This window comes from Onychomys torridus, chromosome 7 (assembly GCF_903995425.1).
Source record: "Onychomys torridus chromosome 7, mOncTor1.1, whole genome shotgun sequence".
Lineage (NCBI taxonomy): Eukaryota > Metazoa > Chordata > Mammalia > Rodentia > Cricetidae > Onychomys > Onychomys torridus.
In genome coordinates, this window is record NC_050449.1 from 71,362,909 (window position 1) to 71,389,480 (window position 26,572).

A 26,572-nucleotide genomic window follows, 5' to 3' on the forward strand; every position below is an offset into this window, starting at 1 on the left:
TGTTCTAACTTATCATCCCTCCCTCACTTTTTCTTTCTTTGTCCATGTGTTTTATGTGTCCTGAATAGCTTTGGGGTACTGTTATGGTTGGAATTTTAAAATGGATTCTGGTATACCTAGCTATGGCCTGCAGTTTCCATGAGGCCATCTGGCAGAGAGACTCTCAAGAGGCTGTGACTTTGGTTTGGTGTCAGCGGGGTGTTGTTTCTGGGGATAGTAATCCATTCTTGTCATGTCCCTCTTGTCGATTTGTGGGGAGCCTGGCAGATCAATGAAAGGCCTTCTGTTTGCTACACAGAGGATCAAAGCTCCTCCTTTAGCGGGTCCCAGCGCCTGGCTTGGTCCCTGCTAGCACAGTGGTACAGAGCAGCCGCGTTCCCACTTGGTCCAGCACAGTTGAGAAGTCATGTCACTGGGCCACACAGCTTGGAAGCTGGAAACCCCAGCAGATGGGCAGGCTGCAGACCTGGCAACATGGTTGGACATCGTTGCAAATTGGGTCATGGCAACAACTAGGCAAAGTGTCGAGGGTCCTTCCAAGTCCTGTGCCTATACAAGGGTATCGCCCACAGGCCATCAGCAGTGGGCCAGTGAGCCTGGCAGTGAGGACCTTTTCTACTGCTCATGGCATAGCAGATGAGGCTCAGTGAGGGAGAGGAAACAGGACAGGGCACCGTGCCAGCAGATGGCCTGCAGCCAGCGTGGGGACAGAGGTGGTGTGAGCAGCTAAGGATCGGCACCTCTCTACTTTTCCTAGTATGCCATCTGCAAGGTGTGCCACGTGACTACCCACTGTTGAACCGCTGGGCCATTGTGCTCCTCTGTAGTGAGCATAGTGCCTTTCTCTTGATGGACACTGGCTCTTACATTAAGGCCGCCTGTTGGTGCCAGCTTCTCAGGGCAGCCCTCCCTAACGCTGTTTTTGAAAATAAATCCTGTTCTGAGGTTCATTCCGTCCCTTTTCCCTGCTTTAGTCTTCTTGTGAAAGTATATCACATTTCATGTATATATCTGTATTAATACAGTTGTTCCCCTTACGCATCTGGGTCTACTTCAAGACTTCCACTGAATGCCAGAAGCCAGAGACTGTATGAAACCCTATACATATTATATTCTCTCTCTCTCTCTCTCTCTCTCTCTCTCTCTCTCTCTCTCTCTCTCTCCCTCCCTCCCTCCCTCCCTCCCTCCCCTCCCCCTCTCTCCTTCCTCCCACCCTCCCACCCACATTGTAACAGACTTTGACCTTCTCATTTGAAGCATGCACCTTAAAGAGCATGTTTTGACATCTCCAAATTGCCAGCACCAGTGTTCTCTAGGTCCATAAATAAATACAGGCCAGCACCAGTGAACAGCCACTCTGATAAATAGATGTGACCGAGGGCTTGCCCCATTGGTAGCATGTAGTTGTTGGGGATGCCCTGGACAAGCAGTTTGTGCTCCAGACAGGATGGTGTGAGTTGCTCCTCTTTCCTCAGAGTGTTTTACAGTAAAAAACCAGGAATTATTTTTCTATTTTCACTTTAGTATTTTCAGACTGCAGTTGATTGCAGGTCATTAAAACCATTTAGATTGCTGTTTGTTCAAATTATTTCTTTCTCCCCCGCCTTGAGTTCTGTTGTCTAAACTACTGTAGCTCTTAGGGGTTTAAGGCCTTCATGCCTAGCACCTGGTGTAGACAGTAAGTGTAGATGTAAATGAAAAACACAAATGGCGTGGATCAGTGAGTTGTGGACAGAAGTATGGCATTTGGTGCCTTTGGTGATGTCTGTCTTTGTACCTTCTAAGAAGAAACAGCCTCAGCTCTGAAGAGCATACGGACACACCCATATGGGAGTCATGGGTCCCCTCCCCTCCCCCATAATCAGGGCCTGTGTCACAGGCCTACCTCCCCACTTCCCATCATCACAGGACCAGCAAAATGTTGTGTTGACCATTTCCCATGTCTGTTCTTTCAAAGACTGTCTGGCTGCTTTTTCACTGTGTTCCTAAGTTTGGTGGGAAAGTTCTGCAGATCTAAGGGGAGGGTCATGCAGTTGAGAAGAAAGGTGTCCTCAGAACAGATGTGGCACTCAGGCAGTCTCCTCCTGGGTGTGCTTTGAAGGGAGGCCCAGTGCATGCCAGCTCCTGCAGGCCTCACAGGTTAGACAGATTATCCATTCCAGTGCTGACATCAGTGTCTCCAAATACTAAAAACACGAGTCTTTTTGGTAGCCCACTGCCAAATTCAGTACCCTTGGGCTGGAATTTGACCTTATGTTTAATCAAGCTGCTTTTCTCAGGCCACATTAGCCTAGATTCTCAAACTGAACTCTGTCCTAGGCTGTTGTCCTTGGAATAATGGGTCGTTCAGAGCAGTTCCTGGAACTTATTTTTTTTCCCAGTCCACTAATGGCTCTCTTGCCCTGTCCACTCCCCAACTCCCCAGCACACACAACCAGTTAGCATTGTACCATTTAAAGCCTTTCTTCACTCTTGTTTCCAGCTTTCCTTTGGCCTCTGCTTAGGAAACCAAATCCTGCAGCCTTCTGTAAAGCCTCTTAACTAACAAGCAAAGAGAACGATTCTTGTACTGTACCCCCGTGTCTCTCTGGGAACTATTCCTAATGTTAGAAGCTGTTAGTTGAATTTTATTCCTACAGCATAGCACTGAATGTGTGCACACAGCTATCATGGAGGTGCATTCTAGCATCTGCTGTCTTTAAGACCTGGGTTTGGTTTGATTCCTTCTGGGCATATCTGGGTGATGCTTCTAAATGATCAACCCTGTTTGCACACAGTTGGACACAGCAGGCGATATTTAGTGTTTTTGTTCAAAAGTCTTGACTTTATTTAGATAATCTCTTGTTCTTTCAAGTTCCTCTTCTGAACTATTACCCGTCCCACACCCCCACCTTTCCCTAGCAGTTTGTCAATACTTAGAAATGGTTTTGAAGGTTATCAGAAGAAGTGGAGACTCAGTGATACTGTTTAGTGGACAGGGACCAGGGATGGGTTAATGATCCACCAGGTACTGGGCAATAGTCGTTTCCCTCAGAATGTCAGTGGTACCCAGAGCAGTACAGACATTTGTGGCTGACTGGTAGCAGACATAGGAGGGCTTCCTACCTGCCCCAACACTGCCTTAAAGAACTTACATGTAGTAAATAAATGCTGTCTAATCATCCAGTGGTTGAGGTAGTTACTTCACCGTTCCCCTCACTTTACAGATAGGAGGTTAAACAGCCTGCCTGCCACATTTTGAGTAAGTAGAGAAATGGGTTTCAAGGCTTAGTTGCCTTTTAAAGCACCCAGCCCTGACCCACTCATTGGCCAGCTTAAACTGTGCCTGTATCCTTCTAGTGTGACCCATCATTAACTGAGTAAGAGTGCTCATCAGGTAGTAAGTCTAGAGGTCAGGTGCCTTGGGGGAAAGAGACTGTTCAGTAGTTATAGTCTTGTTTCCAAACCAGTGGCCTATCAATGGGGATGGAGGTTGAAGCTGTCAGTTTCTACGACAGGCTGAAGGAGCCAGTGCCTTCCCAAAGCAGGAGAGGTACTCAGACACAGCTCAGGAGCTGCTGCATTCCAGCATTGTGGTTTCTCCTAGCCCCACTTCATATTCCAGCTGTATTGACGTAATTATAAATACTAGAGCTATCAGATATTTTCATGCATAAAGTTGTTTATCTGGAAATCAGCCAGAGAGCGAGCGCACATACTTGAGTGTGGCAGCCAAGAGTGGGAAGGAACGCTGAATGATTAGCAGTTACTGAAACTGGCTTTGTTTTTGCCCTTGGAAGTTATAATGTTGGTGATGTTTTCTTTTTTACACAGTATTTATTCTTTGAAAATGTCATGCATTGATAGAGTATACTACTTTTAAATGCTCGGCTGATAGCTCAGGCTTGCTACTAGCTAACTCTTATACTTAAATTAACCACTACACCTGACTTCAAATGTAAACTCTGAGAAGACTATTTATTTGAGAAAAAGGTACACAAAATATCACAAATCATGACTTACAACAGAAGGATAAGAGAGAACCTGAAAGCCAGTACTTTTCCTAAGCCATTGATTTAGAAGGTACTTGCTTTTTCTTTTTGTTTTTTGAGACAGGATTTCTCTGTGTAACAGTCCTTGGCTGTCTTGGAACTTGCTTTGTAGATCAGGCTTTGTAGATTCATCTGCCTCTGCCTCCTGAGTGCTGGGATTAAAAGTGTGCACCACCACCCGCCCAGCTTTTGTTGCTTGTTTTGAGACAGAGTCTCACTTTGTAACCTTGGCTGACCTAGAACTATGGATAGACCTGGCTGGCCTCAAACTCAGACTTCTGCTTGCCTCAAAGGTGTGCACCTCCACACCCAACATTAATCCAAAGTCTTAAGGATGAAGCACTGACTCACTGCTGTGATCAGTTTAGTACTTTTTAATGCTAAGTTGGCTTGGTCATTTGCCAATGGATTACAATCCAAACTTATAAAAATCTGTTTATCATGACTTTTGTGCTCAAAGGGGAGCTGTTTCTGGAACAGTTTATTCAAGTACTACTTTCTTCTGTTTGGAGCCAGTGGACTGTGGTTGGGGTCAAGGTGTTTAATATTTTCCCCCCTGTAGACATGAAGTATTTAAAATAATGACAAAGGTGGCAAGTTTTTTGTGTGTTTGTTTTGTTTTTGCTTTTTTTTTTAACCCTTTGGGTGCCTGCCACCCAGCTCCCAAATAAATACATGGAGACTTATTCTTACTTATAAGTACCTGGCCTTAGCTTGGCTTGTTTCTAGCCAGCTTTTCTTACTTAAATTATCCAGTTTCTCTTTAACTACATTTGCCTCTGGGCTTTTGCGTGTCTCTCTCTCTCTCTCTCTCTTCTTTTCTTTTCTTTCTTGACAGGGTTTTCCTGGGTAGTTTTGGTGCCTGTCATGGATCTCACTCTGTAGCCCAGGCTGGCCTCAAACTCAAAGAGATCCACCTGGCTCTGCCTCCCGAGTGCTGGGATTAAAGGCGTGCGCCGCCGCCACTACCACCACCTGGTGCTTTTGCCTTTCTTTATTCTATATGTCTTTCTTTACTTCTACTCTGTGGCTGGATGGCTGGCCCCTGCTGTCCTCCTCTCTCTTCCTCCTTTTCTTGATCCTTCTTCCTCTCCTATTTATTCTGTCTGCCTGACAGCCCCACCTACCCTTTCTCCTGCCTCGATATTGGCCATTCAGCTCTTTATTAGACCATCGGGTGTTTTAGGCAGGCAGTAACACAGCTTCACAGAATTAAACAAATGCAGCATAAAAGAATGCAGCACATCTTTGCATCATTAAACAAATGGTCCACAGCATAAACAAATGTAACACATCTTAAACTAATATTTTACAACACAGGTTATTTTAAGGGGGGGAGAAGGTTGAACATGGGTATTGGAGTATCTATGACTGGGAGAGAGGAAGGGAACCAGCAAAAGGATGGTAGCAGGGAAGGGGTGTGTGTGTGTGTGTGGGTGGGCGCGCATGCAAGAGAGATTGAGAGAGAGAGAGAGAGAGAGAGAGAGAGAGAGAGAGAGGGAATGCTATAGTAACAACACTGGGGGAAGGATTGGGCTAGCAAGATGGCTCAGCAGTTAAAGACACTTGCTGCCTAGTGTGACAACCTAAGTTTGAGCCCCATGGACCCACACAGTAGAAGGAGAGAACCAGCTGGAACTTGTCCCCTGCCTTCCATGTACATACCCCTGCCCTCTCTTTAAATAAATACAATAAGCATACTTTAAGCTATTGTATATATTATATACAGTGTATGTTCTATACAATGTTATGTATAGATAGTGACAAGCAAGGACACCACTCCCCTCCTCTTGTCCTTGAGTGTGATTTCCCTATGGGGATGGATGTCTGCCACCTTTCAGTTCCTGTTCATTCTTCACTCTGAGGCTCAGCATCACCAGGGATGTTTTTTATGGAACTGAGAAAAGACGTTCAGAAAACTGGGACTTTGTTTTTGATGTGAATTCACAGGATGCATCGTCGTTCTGAGTTTCAAGTTAGACCTAGCATATCAGTGGCATGGAGGAGTTAAGAGCAGCTTTGTTTTTGTGGGAGGAATTCAACCTTTCCCTTTGCACCTTTGAAAATGGTTTGTTCTAGTTCTTTTAGGAAAATGCACGAAAGAAGTATTTTGAGTAGACACTAATCAATGTCTCCTTTTCTCTTTAATAGGTTTTAAAATGGAGCATTTCGATGCATCAGTCAGTACCTATTTCAAGGCATTACTGGGCCCCCGAGGTAAGGTGGTTTTTGGTTTTGTTCAGCATCCATGGCTTCCCTCCCATCTCTTTATGGCCTCTTATAAATATTGCATGAGGAGATCTTAGAAAATGTTTTCTGTGATGAGATCAAAGCTTTATCCCCAGTAACAAGGGGCCTTGCAAAGTTTTCTTGCAGTTGAATGCTATCCCCTGGCTCTTGGGACAGAGACTCAGCTGCTGTGGCCTTCTCTCTGTTGGCTTCAGCTGCTATGGCTGTGATTAATGGTGGTTCACTTTTCTTAAATCTTGCCCAGTGCATTCCAAACACGCACTTAGCCTGACGATAAGACACTGCCTCCCTTGCAAAGTTTAAGGGCTTCTTTCCTCTAAAAAGCGGGTCTTGATGTAGATGTATCACCCAGGCTGACCTTGAACCCATGGGGATCCTCTTGCCTTAGCTACCCAAGTGCTGGACTGTGTGTGCAGCACTACCCAAATAGAAGTATATGCTTATGGTACTAGGCATGAAACCCAAGGCTTCATGTGGGCTGGATAGTGCTCTGTTGTTGAGCTGTAATGTAAATAAGCACATTCAGGACTTTTTCTCTCATTTTAAAAATAGTTTTTTAAATTACCATGTTTATTTTAGCATATGGCAATTGTACATAGTAATGGGCTTCATTTTGACATCTCCATGTCTACAGAATGGCGTTGCTTTATATTCATTCCCTCTGTTCCCCTCTCTTCTGTCCCCTCCCCATCACCTGTCCCCTTCCACATCTCTAACAGCGCTTTAAGGACTTGTTTATAGCTCCTTACACTTCATGTCATACCCTTGAATCCCGTTATACTGCTGTTAGTCTTCATTGGTGATTTTTAAGTAAATCAGCTCGGCATGGCCTTTTAGTAGTACCTATAGTGTCTTCTTTAGAAAAGAATTTTTTGAGGGGTTCACAGAGATGTATTAGACTTCTGTCCCTGGGACAGAATCACTGACAAAGTTATCTTACAGGAGGGAAGGTCATTTCTGTTCCTGGTTTCAGAAGCCCCCAGTCCATCCTGGCCCTGTCATTCTGGGCGTGAGACAAAGCTGACTGTCATTGTTGGAAGAGCATGGCAGAGGGTGTAAGGACAGACCCCCTGATAAGGTGTTCCCTCCGAGGGAAGCCTTCCTGTCCTATATACACTGACCTGACTCTGTCAGGCCCCACCTTCTACAGTTTTCGGCGCCTCTCAGTAGTCCAGTTAACAGTGAACCCGGTGGTGGATTCATCCATCAGTGACATCAGGGACCTCACAGTCCAGTCATTTCGCCCAAAGTCCTAACCAGGAAGCTGTTTGTGAACATCTTCTATCAGACCAAAAGAGTCTCAGTTTCACTCATGATTTTTAAAGTGTAGAAGAAAACAACCGAAGAATTTCATCTCTCAGTATGTCAAAGATGAAATGGTGTTTGATGCCATCTGTGCTAAGGGTGTGTGGTGATGCGTTGTGCTCTAGCAAATGAAATTTGTTTGAAGATCAGAGGACAGAGCAAGCCACTAGAATAAACATAGAGGCCAGGCAGTGGTGGCACACCTTTAATCCCAGAACTTGGGAGTCACACACCTTTAATCCAGAAGACACTAGAAGGTTGAGACAGGAAGTGATATGGCTGGGCAGAGAAGGGAATATAAGGCAGGAGGTGGCAGGAGTTTGGTACCCTTAAGGCTGAGGACTCAGGGCCATTCAGTCTAAAGATTCATGAGGAGTTGGCGAGGTGAGAAGTGGCTGTGGCTTGTTCCTTCATCTCTCTGATCTTTCAGCATTTACCCCAATATCTGGCTCCGTTTTTTTTTGGGGGGGGGTGGTTCAAGACAGGGTTCCTCTGTGTAGCTTTGCGCCTTTCTTGGAACTCACTCTGTAGACCAGCCTGGCCTCGAACTCAAGGATCCACCTGTCTCTGCCTCCTGAGTGCTGGGATTAAAGGCGTGTGCCACCACTGCCCAGCAAGCTCCGGGTTTTTGTTATAAGACCATTTAGGATTCGTGCAACAAGGGTGTGGGGAGTCTAACTTGGTACAACCTCTTTTCTTCTATGGTAGTTAAAATGCACATGACTAGTGACCCTAAGCTGATATCTACAGTGATTCTTGATCAGTTATGCAAGGATACAGGAAGAATGCTCATTTCAGAATTGTTAAGACTGAGCATCAACTAGTTGCCCATCCATTAGGAACAGGTTTAATGAGAGGGTGGTCAGTTGAAGGAGAAAACAACAAAACGAGTTAGGTTGGGAGTGGTGGCACAAGCCTGTGATCTGCACTCGGGAAGCCGAAGCGGGAGAGTCATGTGTTTGAGGGTAGCACAGCCATGTAACAAGTTCCAAGACATACCGAGCTGTACAGGGAGGGACAAAGAAAAAAAAAATAGATGCATTTGCATCAGCTTGTGTCGAGACAGTGCCTTCTTGGCTATAAGAGACAGAAAATCCAACTTGTAGTTGTCTGAAATGATAATAAAAATTATTATCTTGCTTTGCAAGGAAGATAACTACTGCGCTGTTTCAAGGGTTCTCTGACAGTAGCCAGGAACCCTGTTCTTTATATCTGTCCACTTTGTCATCCTCATCTGAGCAGCGTAGTCTTCAGGATGGCTTCCTTTATGATGGCAGCAGCGCCAGGCTGTACTTCCAACATAGGAAGAAGACATTTGTTCATTGTAGGAGTTGAAGAACAAAGAAGCTTTTCCCCTGAAAGCTTAGTGGTCAGAACTATTCCACATCTCCATTTCTGAACTGGCTACCACACAGAGCAGTGAGCTACCCTGATCAGCCGGACCCCTGAGGAACCCTTTGCCTGGGCCTAGGGTTGGGACCAGCTGATATGGGTACCCTTGGAGGGAGGGTGAGTACTTGCTGAAAATATACTGTACAAAAGAACAAGGTGCTGGACTGAACTTTTAAGTAAAAGGACATGGAAAATTTGTAGGTAATTATGTATATTCATTGTGTTTACAATATATATGCACACAGAAGATGTTAGCTGGTTATATAGTAACTTACTTTTTCAGTATAGGCTGCTAAGGCCCAGAGCTGAGAACAAAAGGTGTTAGGAATGCCTTCCTTTGTAGCCCCTTCCCTGAAGGACTTCTGAGAACTGACTGTTCTTAGAACTGACACTACCATCCGCCACCACTCTGGTGGGGAGGATGTAGAGGCAGCATCTCTTTCTGAAGCCAAAGAAAGCAAGCCGTGAAAGATGCTGGGAAGGCTCAGAGTGTCTCTACAGACGGAAGACTGGCACATAGTTCACCAAAGTGAGCGTGTGGTTTATTGAGCTGTGAGATCAAGGCAAAAAAATGAGGGGGGGTGAGCATGGCAGTCCAGCCAGAGGACAGGGCTGTAGGCCATTGCTATCAGGTACCTGGCCTAGGTGAGAGGATAAGAGTGGGGTGTTCTCTTCTACACAGGTAGCCCCTTTGAGTTAGTGTGGGTCTCAAGTTCCTATAATGCTCTAAATCTCTTAAATAGCCCCTGTCTGATCATAGCTGACCCAATAGCATTTCATTATTTTTAGTCATTGGCCCTCTCCTGCTGGCCTTCTAGTCAGGCAGTGCCCCTAACCTGGCTACAGGGCACATAGCTTGTGCCTGCACATGCTGGGCACATGCTGGGCACTCACTGAGCCGAAGGGCTTTTTAGTGCAGACTCGGTTTTATGTTTTATGATTCCATGTTAATTCAATAAACATAATAAACTTGGTGGGTAATTAAGCTTTAATTTTCTTTCAGGTTTTTGGAAAGCACATTTTTACTATTTTATGTAGCAGAAACACAAGTAATAAATCATTCTTAACCTGTACCAAAAAGCTTTGCTCTGTTTGATGTATATCTGTATGTATTCTGCTTTGTACAGATTAAATGCAACATTACTGTCAGGTGGATTGGGAGTGGGTTTTCTTACGTGTATCTTACTAATTACCACATATTTTTCTTCTGGTGTTTTTCAGATACAAGAGTGAAAGGATGGTTTCTTCTGGACAATTATATACCCACATTTGTCTGCTCTGTCATTTATTTACTAATTGTATGGCTGGGGCCAAAGTACATGAAGAATAAGCAACCATTCTCTTGCCGGGGGATCCTAGTGGTGTATAACCTTGGACTCACCTTGCTGTCTCTCTATATGTTCTATGAGGTAGGTCAATGTCTGGCGGGGCCTTCCTTCCACTGCTCTGCTGGCGCTACTGTCCTGAGTTTGTCCCTAAGTGAGGAGAGAGCTGGGCAGCTAGTCTAGTCACGCATTTTGAGTAGGCTTTAAAACTGATCTTTAAAAAAAACAAAACAGCTGTTTGTACAACTGTCTCCTAGAAGACCTAAAGTAGAAGCCTTTGTTATTGATTCTTTTGTTACTCATGTTTCATGTGACTTTGAGAACTAAATTAAATATCTTCAAAAACATTCATATGCATGCAAAATACAGGTTGGAAAATGAACAAAATGTGAAAAGCAGATCTGTGCACATTTTATTATTTATTAATAAATGCTCATGTGGAGGGAGGTGGAGGAGGAAGGAAGAGTGGGTGGTACATTGGTAAGTTCTGTGGCAATCAGCTTTTGTTCTGATCTGGTAACTTGTCAGATCTCACAAGTTTTGTTTTTAAAGTTTTGCTGTGCATATTCATTGTACCTGGCCCTGTGTTAAGACCAGGATACTTTGACACAGGTGTACATTGTGTGTATAAGCTGATTTTAAAAGCTAAGACACACAAATGGTAAGATCCTCATTTAGAATTTTAATGGGCTGTGTGAATACAGGCCCAATAATTTATTTTACATGACTAGAACATTCGGTATTTTGCTTCAAAGGCAAATAATCAGAATCAGCATTTCAGTTTTCCCTATTTTGCAAGGGGTAGTAAAGCCGGGAAGGACGGGGAAAGTTGTCCACTATTGATAGCACAGTTTGCTCTTTGGGAAGGACTGTATTTTCCAGGCTCACATTAACCTATTGCTAAACCCCTTTGGACAGAGAATTTATATCTACCCACAGAATGGACACTTTCAGCTACTCTTATTATGGCTTTAATTCTCCAGGGGGTAGCAGAGAAGAGGAAGCGGGGAGGGGAGGGATGACTTGCAGTGGTGACTTCCTGCCTCACACTGGAGCTAGAAGTTCCTGTGACCGTTGGAAGAGATGCAGCTGGAAGATCTGCTTGTCCCCTCATGTGTGCACCCGTCTGCCGAGGTGTGACTGGATGAGAACAGCACTAGCATTGCTTTTATGTTTAACACTCAGAGAAATGCTGTGTGTGTGTGTGTGTGTGTGTGTGTGTGTGTGTGTGTGTGCCCATTTTTCCTGGCCCATTCTAGAATGAAGGCAGTTTAGCCTCCAGGATGGAGATTGCAAGCCCAGAGGCAGGATAGTACAGGGCATGACTCCTGTCCCCAGTGCTGGGCACTGCTCTCTGAGCTGGAAGGACAGATTGCAGCAGCCGTCAGGGTCCAGAGCAGACTTTTCTCTCACATAATTGAAAGATGAGAGAGCCATTTCTTTAAGGAAGCCTCTATAGACTTTAATATTGTACATAGTATATTCTAGAAAGAAATAAGGTGATTGAATTTGAGAAGACCTAAGTGTTTGCCTTACATGATGTTTCATTTTTCACAACGACATAGCTTTTACGTAATCTAGCGTCCTATACAGATATCTCTGAAGTAAAGAAGAAAATTGCTATATAAATGGCGGTTTGTGCATCTGATTAGGGGCTTCTGGACAGCCTGTAATCAAAAACAGTTTTTCCTCTGGCCCTGTGGTGAGAGTGAGGGAGTTCTTTGAGGACCATCTAAGCCCCATGTATAGAGAAGAGATGTAAGAAATATACAGAGGGAAATCCCACCCTTAACCCCTAAGCTTACAGGACATAAAGGGTAACACACGACAGGCAGCTGTTACTGGTATTAAATCAGGTTTGTGGATTTATATTCTAGTCACTTATGTCTGAGTGAGAAGCCCTGTTGCTCCACCGTGATCATGGTGTGTGATTGCTGTTGTCTGGTTCTTCCATAGGCTCCTCAGTGATTCGGCTGTAGTGTGTCCCTGTCAAGTCTGGCACTTCATTTCCATTCCGGTTTTTTCGAGAACTACCGTTTATGTTCCATTGACTAACAAGACACATACGGCAGCCATGAAGCCTCAGCTGCTGAGCTGAGGGGATCCCGAAACCTGTGGGGTGCAGTGCCATGCACAGCCATCTCCAGTTACCTTCCTGCTTACTGACATATTTGAGGCTGTAAAGAATTTTTAAAGCAAATATGTAGTTTATTTGTTTATTACTTACCAATCTGCCTTGACTGTTCTGGGTCAGTACAAGGAGCAGTAATGGCTGCCAGGGAAGGAAGGCCATCACTCACCTGTGTTTTCCCCCCTCATACCTCCCCGTATTCAGGTCAGGGATGTTGCCATTCACAGTCAGGGTGGGCCTCCTCCCTCGTGAACCTCTCCATAAACACACCCAATAGTATGCCTCGGTAGTGCCCTAGATGGTTCCTAATCCAATCAACTGATGTTTAGAATTTACCAGCATGGGGTTCTCACCATGAACGCTGACGTGGATAGTTGACACGCAGTGGCACATCTACTCAGCTGAAATACACTCTGAGAGGGCAGGGAGCACACAGACTCTGTGCCTCAGTAAGAGCCGCATCACCATGCTCAGTAACTAAGGCCTTCCTTCCCTGCTCCCAGAGTGGAACAAGCCACTCTGACCACCCTGAGGGGATGCAGACTCTGAACTGAACCGGAATAAACGCTTCCTCCCTCAAGCTGCTTTTTTGTAAGGTAAAAGGAACCAATACAACCCCCTGCCTTCATGATAGTCTCTGTTTCTGCGCCAGCTGGACCTGCATTTCCCTGTCAGCCCGGCAGCAAGCTATGGCAGTGACTTCTGCTCCTTTGTTCCCGTGTTACACACGGTGTCTCTCTTGGGCAGCTGCTCTGTCCTGACACGAAGCTGTTTTGATGTCTCTGCTCTTTTCCCATTATGCCTCTGACCTCTGTGGCCCTGCACGGTGTGGATCTAATTGTGGGGTTGGATGTCGTCTGAAAGGGCACAGTCGTCTGGCTCAGCCTGCGCTTCACACACTGGTCAGGACTGCAGCAGCTGTCGGGAAGGCAGGGTCCGTGCTGTACAGTGCCTTTGCCTCTGGTCACCCCAGGGGTGCTTCTCTCCCCTCGGCTGTCCTGCTCAGCTCTGCCTAACCCCACCAGCACCGGCTCTTGGACTTTCCTCCCTGCCCCCCAGTCTCTTCAGTACCTCTGCTGCCAACTGAAATGCTTTCCTGGTACACCCATCAACATCTCAGTCCATCCCAGACGGGACTCACAGACGACAACCTGTGAGTTCCCTCCTCATTGTTGTTTTGGTTGTTTACACCACAAAAAGTATCCTTGTATAGCTAGGAACAGGGAAAAGTCAGATACGAGAACCACATTTTTATACTATGTAACAGTCAGATATAAATTACAGGTTACAAACAGCTACTTTTTGGGTATGCCTTTTTCTCTAGTAGCTCTATGTAGAACTGTATGGTGTTGAAAAAATGTGATCAAATTATCTTTCCAACATCAGAACATTTAAATTTTTGTTTAAAAAAATTATTCCTGAGAAGACAGTCCTGGTTTAACATACCAAGCTTATTCCTTATTTCCCTCCCCCAGTGTTGGGCTCACATACATATGCTGCCTTTCCTGGGTTTCCCATGGGCTCTAGGGTTCCCAACTCAGGTTCTCATGCTTGCCCAGCAAGCACTTTACCAACGGAGCCGTTTCCTTATCCCCAAATCAGCTTTTTTAAAGAACTGATCAGCTTTTTTAAAGAACCGATACTGGGCGTGGTGGCACATGTCTGTCTAGCTGGAGGATCAGATCAAAGCCATCCTTGGCTACAGAGTGTGAGGCCAGCCTGCGACACGTGAAACCCTGTCTCGGAAAAAAAAAAACTTTTTTTTTTTTGAGCTGAGGATAGAACCCAGGCCCTTGTGCTTGCCAGGCAAGCGCTCTACCACTGACCTAAATCCCCAACCCGAAACAAAACTTCTTAAAAGTATCCTCTAGCTACCTCTCTGAGGTCATGCTTCTGAAGTCATGGTTTAGCCTATGTTAATTTTTTTACACTTTAAAACAGAAGTGTTTGTTGAATGTTCCACATAAGCATCCCATATTAGCATTGTTGGGGTTGCGTGAGCTGAGTGTCTTCCCCCGAGTGTCTGAAAGATGATGGATGATCTTGAATGCAGACTTCCAAAGAACAACTCAGGGGGTAGGGCCAAAAAAGTTTAACCTTCCTGGTTAAGAGGTAGAGTTGGGTGTGTGTTATGTGGATGTGTGTCCAACCTGGGTGCCTTTCTTCAGGTTGCCAGGAGCTCATACTGGCTTTTCTTTGAACCAGACTTTGAAAATCATGGTGCTTTATTGGAAAGGTAGAGGATGCAGTGTTTGGGTTGGGTACTGTGCTGGAACCTCCTGGTCTGTCATTTTCCAATGTTAAACACCTCCCTAGGCACCTCTGGGCTCTGCCTTGCTTGGGACTCTGATGTGGCCTGGGAGCAGTTGCTTTGGAAGTATTATTCCAAACTCTTCTTTTTCTTTAGGTTTAGACTTTCCTAAAATAGATAACATTATTGTGGGAAAACAGATTTGGAGGACATGTTTTGTTTCCCAGAATACTTTGAAAAGGGTTTTTGCTCTTGCCTTCTTTAAGGAGGGTGGAGAGAAGTTGACCTAACTGGAGAGACCAGTGTCTGTAAGATAGCTCTGCTAGGTATGTCCAGCGTTTTGATTTCGTGACAAGACATTGTTGCCTACAAAGTTTACACCATGAAATCATCAACCCCTCCCTAAAATGCAAAAAAGTCTGAATGTTCTAATTATGTTTATGGTTTTATGTTGGGGTCTATTCATAGCTATCCCTGGGGTGCCCAGTTGTAGGTTGGACATGGCTGGATTGTTGCCCAAAATTGGTGACACTTTGTTCCCTGACAACTGAAGTTCCTTGTTTAGAAAAACTCGCCCGAGGGATTGTACTTGCCCCTCAGTCTATCTGAAGCTCTTCTGAGCGGAAAGGGAGGATGTAGTCCAAGCACCTTCTCCCTCCTCACCCACACAGGGAGGGAGGGAGGGAGGGAATGCCTTTGCCAGAGAGGAAGCCTTAGACCTGATTCTGCAGACTCCTCAGACCTAACTTTGCTACAAAGTAATGAAGTAGTATATGGGAAGGCCAAGGTTGCTCTTTCTTTCTTCCTCTCCCCCTCCCCCCTCCCTCCCTCCCCCCTCCCCCCCTCACTCCCCCCCTCCCTTCCTCTCTCTCCCTCCCTCCCTCCCTCCCCCCCTCTCTCTGTCTCTCTGTCTGTCTCTCTGTCTGTCTCTCTCTCTCTCTCTCTCTCTCTCTCTCTCTCTCTCTCTCTCTCTCTCTCTCTCTCTCTCTCTCTCTCTCTAAAGTCTCTCTGTACACAAGGCTGGCCTAGAACAGAGATTCTCCTGCCTCTGTCTCCCAAGTGCTAGGATTAAAGGTTTGTACCGCCATGCCCACGGACCAGTTCCTGATTAAAGCAGGGCTTTGCACAGCAAGGCTGAAGGAGAGTTTTAACCTATGCAAAGGACACTGGCAAGGGCTCCTGTTTCCACCTGATTGTAGATTCTCAAGTACTGGAAGCAGAAATACCATACATTTGGCTGGAATCATATCAGACTTATGTGTTACCTACCCAAGGCTGTGCACCAGACTTCCTCATATATCCTTCGGTCTCCATATTCCTGTTCTTTTTTTACTGTATGAACAGTTTTAAAAAAAAAAAAAAAAGGACCTCCAGCATAAAGAGGGCAGGGGCTGGTACTTAGAAGATGCCAGGCATACTTGCTTCAGGTTAGCCTGTTTGCTGTGTGCTAAAGATTTGTCAAGTGTGCAGGAGCGGTCCTCATGGGTAAACAAGGGAGGTGCCTTCAGCTGTGTCCATGGTCATAGAAGGAAAAACACTTCTGAAGGGCGTGGGTGTGAAAGTATCCTCACAGGCTTCCTTGTGCTCTGGGTATGAGATTTCAGATTGAAAGCTACCTGCTGCTGTGACTCCATTCATAATAGTGTCCAAAGTGGCCCAATACACTGTAGAGGAAATGGGTGCCTTTGAATTCAGAATAGCTTCTGGTTACTTATATAAATCAGATGTCTGCTAAGGAGACAGATACAGGTAAAGGTCTAATTTCCCATAGTATCCTTCATGGACAGACTAGCCAAGAACCCAGAAACAGGCATGAAAGGCAGAGGAGCCTAGAACTGCTGTGTGAGTTACCCGTGTCATGTCTGTGTCTGGGTTTCCTCACTTAAAACATTCACTTTTAGCAGATATAAAAGCATATACACCCCAGCAAGCAAATCTGTGAAATGTCTTAACGGCTCTTAGGAACGTCCCTTGTGTTATTTGGCGCTCTTACCCTGTGAGAAAACGTCCCGAACATGACAAATCCACAGAAGAGCTGTTTATTAATATAGGATAGAGGAGAGATGTGACAGGCCTGTGGGAAACACACACATGGTCAAGAGAAGAAGGGGAGAAGAGAGAAGAGACCGGTGCAAAAATGGCGCCGGCTTTTTAAAGAGTGGGCTGCGCATGCGTACAGGAACGCATGTGGCTACTCCACGCATGCGCATAGATTACATGGCTGTGCGCAGTTTACACAACCATGCAAAGCCATGGAGTCCTAGTCATGAGAGATGTTTTGACCCGGAAATAACCAGGTGGTCCGCTGAGCAAGCCCAACCGTGTGGGCATGTTGTGACTTCATATCACCTTGGGCTGCTATATTGTTGTCTTCAAGAGTCTGCTTTCATGGCCTTTCACTCATCTCTGCTCAGGGAACGACATCCACATAATTTACCCACCTTTAGCTGCCCAAACCAGTCAGCCCTTCCAGCACCTTGGGGTGTTGGGGTAACGGGGTAGAACCGTGAGGAAAGAGCATCTCCAATTAGACCCAAGGGCTTCAAATGACCTTGTTTCCCAAGAGGCTTTGGTAGCATTCCAGGAAGTAAGTACTGTGCCGACGGTTAGACTTCATGTGTGGTTTGGAGTCAGTTCTCACCGTTAAAGATCCTTGGCTCCCTGGTTGCATCAACCAGACTTCTCACTGTGACTGATGCTCACCTACACTCTTCTTAAGGTGAAAAGATACACAGAACCTCCACTGGCTATTGAATTTGTCTCCTAGGAGAGAAGGAAGCTGCTCGCTGTGTTTTAATTATGGCTCTTCACACGCTCCTGGCCTCATTAAGGTTTGCTTTACTCCAGGGAAGGAGAAAGCACATAGGGCTTTACAGTGGGTACTGCCCGTATCTTGGTTACTTAAGAAAGCCATGTAAGTAATCCTCTCTGTGTCCTTGGACCCATTAGTGGTTCAGGGAGTGTGAAGAGTGAGGCAAGCTGTTTGTCGTGGCCTGCTTTTTCACTTGGAACTGCCCCTCAGCTGCGTCTCAGAAGCTTGGGGTCGATGGCAGTCCTTTCTCTGAATGCCTCGTTTTCTTTGTCCATCGTCTCGGGCCCTCTTGCTCCACCAAGTCTGCCGACACACAACATCTTGAGAGTCTCAGTGAGGGAATGCTGCGGTCCAGGTGGCCTCCACAAGGACCAGGAGAAGGGCAGGCTCAGGCCAAGTGCGCAGCCACCACGTGAGCAGCTCCTGCTGTATGTAGCTGGCTGATGCTGACCGAGCTCACCACCCAGTGCCCACCCACACCCGAGTTCTATATCCTCCAAAGGTGTGTTACATGGAGATTTTCCTCTTTTATCCCAGGCCATAGGAAGGGGCAAGTAGGATTTTGAATTGCTTATAGAAGGAAGTTCCCACCTGGAGTCCTTTAGAAACAAAAATGAAAATGAGGCACATGCCTGGAGGGGTCTGCTGCTCAATTAACAAGAGTCTGTCTTCCTTGCTAAGAGGCACCTGCAGAATTCCAGGAGGTAGGCATTTATTTACCTACCCTCTTCCCTACTGAGCAACCCCACCCCTGCACAAGGAGGTAGGGTAGCAGTTCTCAGTACCTGAATAAGTGTCCTACTCATGGTCATCCAACCCAGGATACCAAGATGGAAGCTGGGAAGACAGAGATGGTAGGGTCTAGAATGACCTTTTTTGTTTTTGTTTGTTTGTTTTTGAGACAGTCTCACTATTTACCTTGGTTTCCATGGAACTTACTACATAGACCAGGCCACAAACTCAAAAGAAATCTGCTTGCCTCTGTCTTCCAAGGGAGATTAAAAGTATGCGCCTCTGCACCCTGCTAAATGTGACAACTTTTAATATGGTAAAGTTTCAAGAGGTATAGCAAATGAAGGTAATCATTTTAGCATATTCTTTTTATTGTACATATTTACTGCATTGTCTGTGACATTTTGGCAAGGAGCATTTCCTCTCTGTATCTCAGCAGATATTTAGCATTTCTGTCATGGGATGAAGGCAAGACAGTAAGCAGTGTGTTCTGACAGCATGGCCCTCTCTCCGGTTAGGTCTCCTGAGGACACCAAGCCCACCTCCTCACCCTGCTTTCTGGTCCTCTTTTCACTCTGGTTTTGTATCTTGAGTCTTGAAAGTTCTGATAGGTCTGTGAGAAACGGACCTAACTGGCCTTGAAAGAAGACATAAGACCAAAAATATATGCATGCCTCATCGTGCTGGTCTAGAAAAAAATAGCATTGTGTGCGGTCTGTTACCGAGTCTAGCGTAGAAATTATTGAAAACTTGGACAGAAAACCACTTAGAGATAATGGAGTCCGCCCTCACTTTGACCATGAAGAGCACAGTACTGCCCGTCAGACCTTCCCAACCCACAGCACTCTTGTCTCAAAGCATTCCAGACTCCTGGGCCTCCTGGGCTGTTCTTTGGCCTTGAAGACTGTGTAAACTCTGAATGTTTTCATTCGGAGAAAGTAACAAAACAGAAGGAAAACATCAGAAAGGAAGTCAGAAGAAACACCAGACGATAGCTCGGCATCTGTGTACCAGTGTACCAGGCCTGGCATTTACTTTTCACGTTAAATTGGATGAAAATGTGACAGTGTGTCTCGGCATCCATGCAAGTGTACCAGGCCTGGCATTTATTTCTCACATTAAATTGGATGAAAATGTGACCGTGTGTCTTCCAGTCCTTGTCCAGACATGCTGCTCACTGTAGGGCATCTGTACTGTTCACCAGGCTGAGTGAGCAATTGTCTCAAGGGCAGTGGGCCTGCAGCCTCCTGGATCCCGCTCTCAGTTACCCCTTCCCTCAGACCTTTTCTTACCGAGATGAGAAGCTTGAAACTGCCGGTTTACCGTCTGAGCTGCACATCTCTTCAGACCTTTACAAGAGGCCCCTTGAGGTCTTGTTTCACGGTCAGAGAGGCCCCTTGAGGTCTTGTTTCATGGTCAGGGTGAGGCCAGGCATTGGTAATTCTTTAAAAGCTTCCAGGTGATCATGCTGTGCAGCTACAATGGGACCCATGGCTGTTTCCAAATTTCATCTGATCAGAATCACCTATTAAAACACTGGCCAGCTGGTAAATCACAGCGCTCAAGAGGTGGAGGTAGGAGGATCATTACTTCAACCTTGGCTACCTGAGACCCTGCCTCTTCTCTCTCTCTCTCTCTCTCTCTCTCTCTCTCTCTCTCTCTCTCTCACACACACACACACACACACACACACACACACACACACACACACCCACATTGGGCTTCCTGCCCATAAATTTCAGAGTCACGAGATCTAGGGTGGGGCCTAAGACCGTTTCAAGTTCGGGGTGGGGTGGGGGTCAGCTCTGCTGGTTGGGGACAGTTCTTTCAACCAACATCATTAGATTTTCTAGAATTTGTGATCCAGCCTGGTCCCTGAGTGCCAGCCTTGATGATCTAGGGTTTTAGGTTCTGAAGGTGTGGGGTAGTTCAAGAATGCATTTCTCAGGGGTCCTGGGTGCCACAGGTGGTGCTGGATGAGGATTCACACTTTGGTAACTAGTGACTGGGTCCTCGTGTGTGTTTCATGCTTGCATGAGATGAGACTTAAAGCATGCCATCTCAGCACCTGGCGTTCTGTGGTTATCAGGAACCCTCAAGATTGTTGCAGACTGTAGAAGAAAGTAAACAAGCTCGGAGCTGTGGTTTTCATAGACAAATAGCACCCCGTCCTTCCGTGGGTGTTAGGAACACAGCAGGTGGGCAGCATGGAAATAAAGCAATTCAAATAAACTTTCTGTCCTGACTGTTAGGGCGGGTCTTCAGGTCTCATAGGCTGTTCATCTCACTGTGGAAACTGCTGAGGAAACAGGCCCTGTAAGGGAGCCAGGGAAAACTGAAGGACTAACAAGAGCTTGCACCCAGTTCTGGGGTTCTTCTGGGACACCACAGTGTGTGCAGAGGGCTAATCCGTGAGTCTGGAGGATGGCACAGCAAGGAATAAGGATGATGATGGACTGTGTGCTCCTGGTGTTTAAAGTGTGGTTCCAGGCCAGCGGTCTTGGTACCAGCAATTTAGGGACTCGTTAGAACTACACATGCTTGAGCCCCCATTCCCCGGATAGTCCATGACTGGCAAACTCGTCTGAGTGCACTCAGGTTTGAGGAGCCCGGCTTAGGGAGAGTGGCATAAGGAGACAAGATGCCAGCTTGGAGTTGGACTGGTCTCGGGCATGCTGAGGCTCCAGGTCGAGGGAGGTTCTGAGGGCAGCAGCCTGGGAGTGGCTTCAAGCTCCGCTTCAACCTTCCAGTGTGCTGGCCCTGTGTGAGTGAAGGCGCAGGGTTAGACTTCCCTCTCTTCACAGTTCCCGAACTTGCCTCAGTACAGCCACACGTAACCTTCCACATACTCAAAACTAATAAAGTTCATTCGAACAAACTTCACTTGAACAGGACTCTATGCAGTAACTGTTTTTCTCCTCTTTTTTTAGTTGGTGACAGGTGTGTGGGAAGGCAAATACAACTTCTTCTGTCAGGGAACACGCAGCGCAGGAGAATCAGACATGAAGGTACTGTTTCAGGGGTGGGTGTGGGTGGGTGTGTCTGTGTGTGTTTGGTTTTTCAATAAAGAACTTACACAAAAGGCGAAAAAGACCATACCCTCTCAATCCTGATAATGCCTGTTGACATTTTGAAAAGAGAAAGAAAGAAGTGCTAGGTGTGTGGTAGGAAAATGTGAACATGAACGGCATAAAGAGAATGAAAATGTAAGCCTCCCTCTCTGTAGAAGAAATTCTGTGAGCACTTGACAGGGAAGATTGTGTTGATCGGGTTTCATATTTACATAAAAGATCATTTGGATTTAAAATCATTCTTGTAAGTGCCTTCTGAGTGGTGATATTAAAGGTAAAAATCCAACTTCCACTCTGTGGATTGGAGTTTTTGGTTTTTTTTCCCCGCAGAAGGCTTACAGTCAAAGCTCAGCCCGGCCAGCATTTCCTTTGGACATACTGATTGGACCAGCAATGGGTACCGCACATTCTGGTTCCATTTCTTCCATGATTCATGCTACCCCACACCAGTCCCTCAAGCCCAGAGCACCTTCTCCCTCCTAGAAGCTCTGCAAACTTCTTCAGAAAAGTGCTGTTGAGGCTGGAGCTTCCCAGGGCTTTTGTGTTGACTTAGTTTCCCTTTGAGATGGGATCCTTTATAGCCATAAATTCTATGTAGCTAAAGATGATCCTGAACTCTGGATTCTTTGGCTTCTATCTCCATATCCCAGGATTTCAGGTGTGTGCTTCCTGTTCTTCTTAGAGTGTGCAAGAGTGTCAGGAGCCCTTTGGAGACATTTCCTGCTGTCCTTCCCGTCCTCCCAGGATAGCATGTTCATTGGTGAAAGGCACCCACAGTGGCCAGAGCTCAGACACCCGAAGGCACCAGGAGCCAGCGGGGCTCTCCGGCTTTATTTTTGTGTTGAGTGTACATGTGTATAGTGTGTCCCAGGTGACATTCCAGAAGAGCACTGGAGGAAAACCATAAACCCTTTGCTTGTAGATCATCCGCGTCCTCTGGTGGTACTACTTCTCCAAACTCATAGAATTCATGGACACCTTCTTCTTCATCCTTCGCAAGAACAACCACCAGATCACAGTCCTACATGTCTACCACCACGCCTCCATGTTGAATATCTGGTGGTTTGTGATGAACTGGGTGCCCTGCGGCCACTGTAAGTAATAGGGTATTTGGGACATGTGATAGAGACAGACTGGAAACTTAGGCACTCAGCAAAGGTGTTGTCTCTGTAAATTTCTAAGTTAAGCTTTGAATTGGAGTTGAGGTTTTTTCTTTTTCTATTTATTATTATTGTTTTAGTTAGCACACACTGTGAAGGGTTTCATTGTGACATTTTCATATCCTACTTTTTCTCGTTTATACCTCCTCTGACTACGTACACTCTCATGGTCCCTTTCTCTACCCCTGTTGGTCTCCTCCTTTCTTAGAACATATATTAGACAAAGTAATCCTAAGCAGAAAGAGCAGTGCTAAAGATATCACAAGGCCTGATCCCAAATTATACCACAGAGCCATAGTAACAAGAACCGTAGAATACTGGCACAAAAAGGGACACATGGACCAAAAGAATAGAATAGAAAGAAGACCAGAAATCATACAGCTACCACATAATCTCTGATGAAGATGCCAGCAGAAACACTCGTTGCTTTAAAAAAACAAAACAAAACACAAATTATTTATTAGTAAATGGAGTGTTGAATTCAGTACACGGTTCATTAAAGGAAACACAAATGCCCAGTAGTTACTTTCAGAAAGTGCTCAACATCCTTTAGCTATCAGGAAAATGCAAGTTACAGCCGCTTTGAGATCCCATCTCACTCCAGTCAGAATATGGTTATCCTCAAGAGAACAAACCAGCTAGCAGAAACGGGGAAGACAGGGTGTTTCTTTCCGGCACAGGCTAAGGGCATAACCAACACAGAGACCAGGGAGTAAGAGTCCAGGCTGACTCAAAATATGAAAAGAGCAGCCGGGCGGTGGTGGTGCACACCTTTAATCCCAGCACTCGGGAGGCAGAGGCAGGTGGATCTCTGTGAGTTCCAGGCTAGCCTGGGCTACAGAGCAAGATCCAGGACAGGCTCTAAAGCTACAGAGAGACCCTGTCTCAAAAAAGGAAGGAAGGAAGGAAGGAAGGAAGGAAGGAAGGAAGGAAGGAAGGAAGGAAGGAAAAGAAAGAAAGAAAGAAAGAAAGAAAGAAAGAAAGAAAGAAAGAAAGAAAGAAAGAAAGAAAGAAAAAGAAAGAAAACCAATGGGGGATATAGTGGAGCGACAAGCACTTGACCAGTATCAGTGAGGTTCTAGGTTCAATACCACTAGAGGCAAAATGCTGGCAAGGACGTGGGCCAAGAGGAGCTGTTACTCACTTCTGGTGGCACTGTATCCTCATGGAGCTGATGTGGAAATCAGGAGGGAGGTTCCTCAGAATCGGAAGCTAAAACTACCATATGACCCTCCTGTACTGCTCTTGGGTAAATAGCCAAGGACTCCAAGTCAGCATACCACAGAGATACAGGTACATTCAGGGTTATTGCTGCTCTCTTCATGATAGACAACAAATGGAACCAGCCTGGATGGCCATCTACAGATGAAGGTCAACAATGCACAGTGGAACTTTATGCAGGTATAAATCATGGCATTTGCAGGAAAATGGAGGCAACCAAATGTAGCCAGGCTTTCTTTGGACTGCCAGTTCCCAAATAATGATATGGAGACTTATTAAATATGAAAGCTTGGCTTTAGCTTAGGCTTATTCCCAACTAGCTCTTAAAACTTAAATTAACCCATTTATATTAATCTACATTCTGCCACATGGCTTGTTACCTCTGCTCAGTACCACATGACTCATTTCCTCCGTGTCTGGCTGGCAAATCTCTGCCTCCCTTGATTTTTTTTTTCCCCAGAGTTCCTATCTCTGCCTGGAAGTACCACCTATCCTCTCCTGCCCAGCTATTGGCCATTCAGCTCTTTATTAAACCAATTAGAAGGTGCTTTGGCAGAAACACATCTTTACAGTGTACAAAAAGATTATCCCAGAACAAAGTGAAATGAGCCAGATTCAAATAGTGCATGTTGTATATCATATGTGAACCTAACTATAAAATTGTATACGTGCATGTATTAATGTGTAGGTCACAAAACTAGGAAAAGGATCAGAGAGAGGAGGAAGAGGGCTTAAGGGAGATGGGAAATAGTGAGGGTAATGGAGTGTATGTAAGAGCAGAGGGGGCTGCTTACTAGGGAAGGTAGGAAGCACCTGGACAAAAGGACGGACAGGGAAGGACACCACCGGGAAGGGAAGCAAACAAGAACAAAGTACAGCCAGGTGGTGGCGGCACATGCCTTTAATCCCAGCACTTGGGAGACAGAGCCAGGCGAGTTCGAGGCCAGCCTGGTCTACAGAGTGAGTTCCAGGACAGGTACCAAAACTACACAGAGAAACCCTGTCTCAAGAAACAAACAAACAAACAAACAAAAAGACAGAAATGTATAAAGATGCCACCGTGAAACCCATTATTTTGTTTGCTAATTTAAAATTGAAATAATTAAAAAGTCAAGCCTTCTCAATAGATGGTTCTGGAAAAACTAGAAATCCATGTGTAAAACAATGGAACAGAACACAGATCTCTTGCTCTACTCACAAACCAGTCCTAAATAGGTCAGAGGCTTTAAAGTAAAACTAAAAGTTCTGAAACTGTCTAAAGAAACCCAAGGCTTCAAGATACAGAAATAGGCAAGGACTTTGTGAAGAGGACCTGAGGTTGCTTTTAATGAGTTTGTGTGGCCTAAGAGCACAGAACTTCTCGAGCAGTCGGTGACTTGTGCTGATCAGGTTAAATGAAAGAACTACCAGCCTGGGGCCCATTAAGAAGTGGGTGGTCGGGTAAGTAACTCAGCAGGCCAAGGTGTTTGCTGCCAGGCCCAATGACCTGAGTCCAACCCTGGAGCTCATATGTGGGAAGGAGAGAACCAACTCCCACAACCCTTGTTCTGTCTAGCGTGCATCAGGGAGCAAGGCCTTCTTGACCACAGCACACATTGTGAAGCCCCCATACACTGTCACTGAGTGTGGCTACCAGGGCGGTTTCCATAGCATGCCCTGAAGTTTGCCAGCTCTTTAAGGTGGGTTATGGTACTGTCATTTGCATCTTTAGATTCCACTTAGGATTCCAACAGATAGCTCAAGTCACGTGGTTTTTTATCCTGACATTGAAGGATTTGACTTAGAATCTTAGGATCTGCTCATGGATTCTCTCCTGCCCCCAGCGTAGTGGCTGATTAACTCTGCCCACCAAGATTCACAGCTCCATCAGCTGTATAACTGGACAAGATTTTCTAAATGCAGTGCCTTTGGGCTTGGGAGATAAGTGAGACCCTGGGAGGATGGGTTGAGCTCAAACACCAACCCCCTTTTTAATGTTTTTTTTTTTATTTTATTTACCAACCATAGTTTCCCTCCCTCCCCTCTCTCCCCCCACCTCTTTCCTACCCCACCCCCCCATCCACTCCTCAGAAAGGGGAAGGCCTCCTATGAGAGTCAACAAAGGCGGCATATCAAGTTGAGGCAGGACCAAGCTCCTCCTCCCCTGCATCAAGGCCGAACGAGGCATCCCACCGTAGGGAATAGGTCTCAAGAAGCCAGTTCATGTGCTGGGGACATTCTGGTCCCACTGCTAGGGGCCCCACAAACGGACCAAGTTACACGATTGTCATCCACATGTAGAGGGCCTAGGTTAGTCCCATGCAGCTTCCCCAGCTGTCAGTCTAGAGTCCATGAACTCACATGAGCTTGGGTTAGCTGTCTGTGTGGGTTTCCATGTCATGATATTGACACGACACCCTACCCCCACTCCCCACCCCTGCTTGCTCATATAATCCCTCCTCCCTCTCTTGGATTGGACTCCCAGAGCTCGGCCTAGTGCTTGGCTGTGGATCTCTGCATCTGCTTCTGTCAGTTACTGGATAAAGCTTCTATGATGACAATTAGGGTATCCACCAATCTGATTACAGGAGAAGGCCCATATCAGGCACCCTCTCCACTATTGTTAAGAGTCTTACCTGCAGTCATCCTTGTGGATTCCTGGGAGTTTCCCTGGCACCAGGTTTCTCCCTAACCCCTTAATGGCCCCCTCTAACAAGATATCTCTTTCATTGCTCTCCCTTTCCGTCCCTCCCCCAACTGGGCCATCCCAATCCCTCATGTTCCCATCCCCCATCCTCCCCCCACTCCTATCCCCAGTTTACCCAGGAGATCTCATCTATTTCTCCTTCCTGGGAGTGATCCTTATGTTCCTCTCAGGGTCTGCCCTGTTACCTAGCTTCTCTGGGTCTGTG

General features: G+C 45.9%; 1 protein-coding gene across 1 annotated transcript in view; it reads left to right on the forward strand.

The window, feature by feature from the left end:
* The window catches only part of Elovl5 (ELOVL fatty acid elongase 5), a 72,367-nt gene that overhangs the window by 41,402 nt on the left and 4,393 nt on the right, over positions 1-26,572 (forward strand). Inside the window, exons 2-5 of the mRNA XM_036192703.1 lie at positions 6,183-6,248; positions 10,200-10,387; positions 21,160-21,237; positions 22,223-22,394. Coding sequence (XP_036048596.1) covers positions 6,191-6,248; positions 10,200-10,387; positions 21,160-21,237; positions 22,223-22,394 — 496 coding nt within the window. The 5' untranslated portion in view covers positions 6,183-6,190. The remainder of the gene's footprint in view (positions 1-6,182; positions 6,249-10,199; positions 10,388-21,159; positions 21,238-22,222; positions 22,395-26,572) is intronic.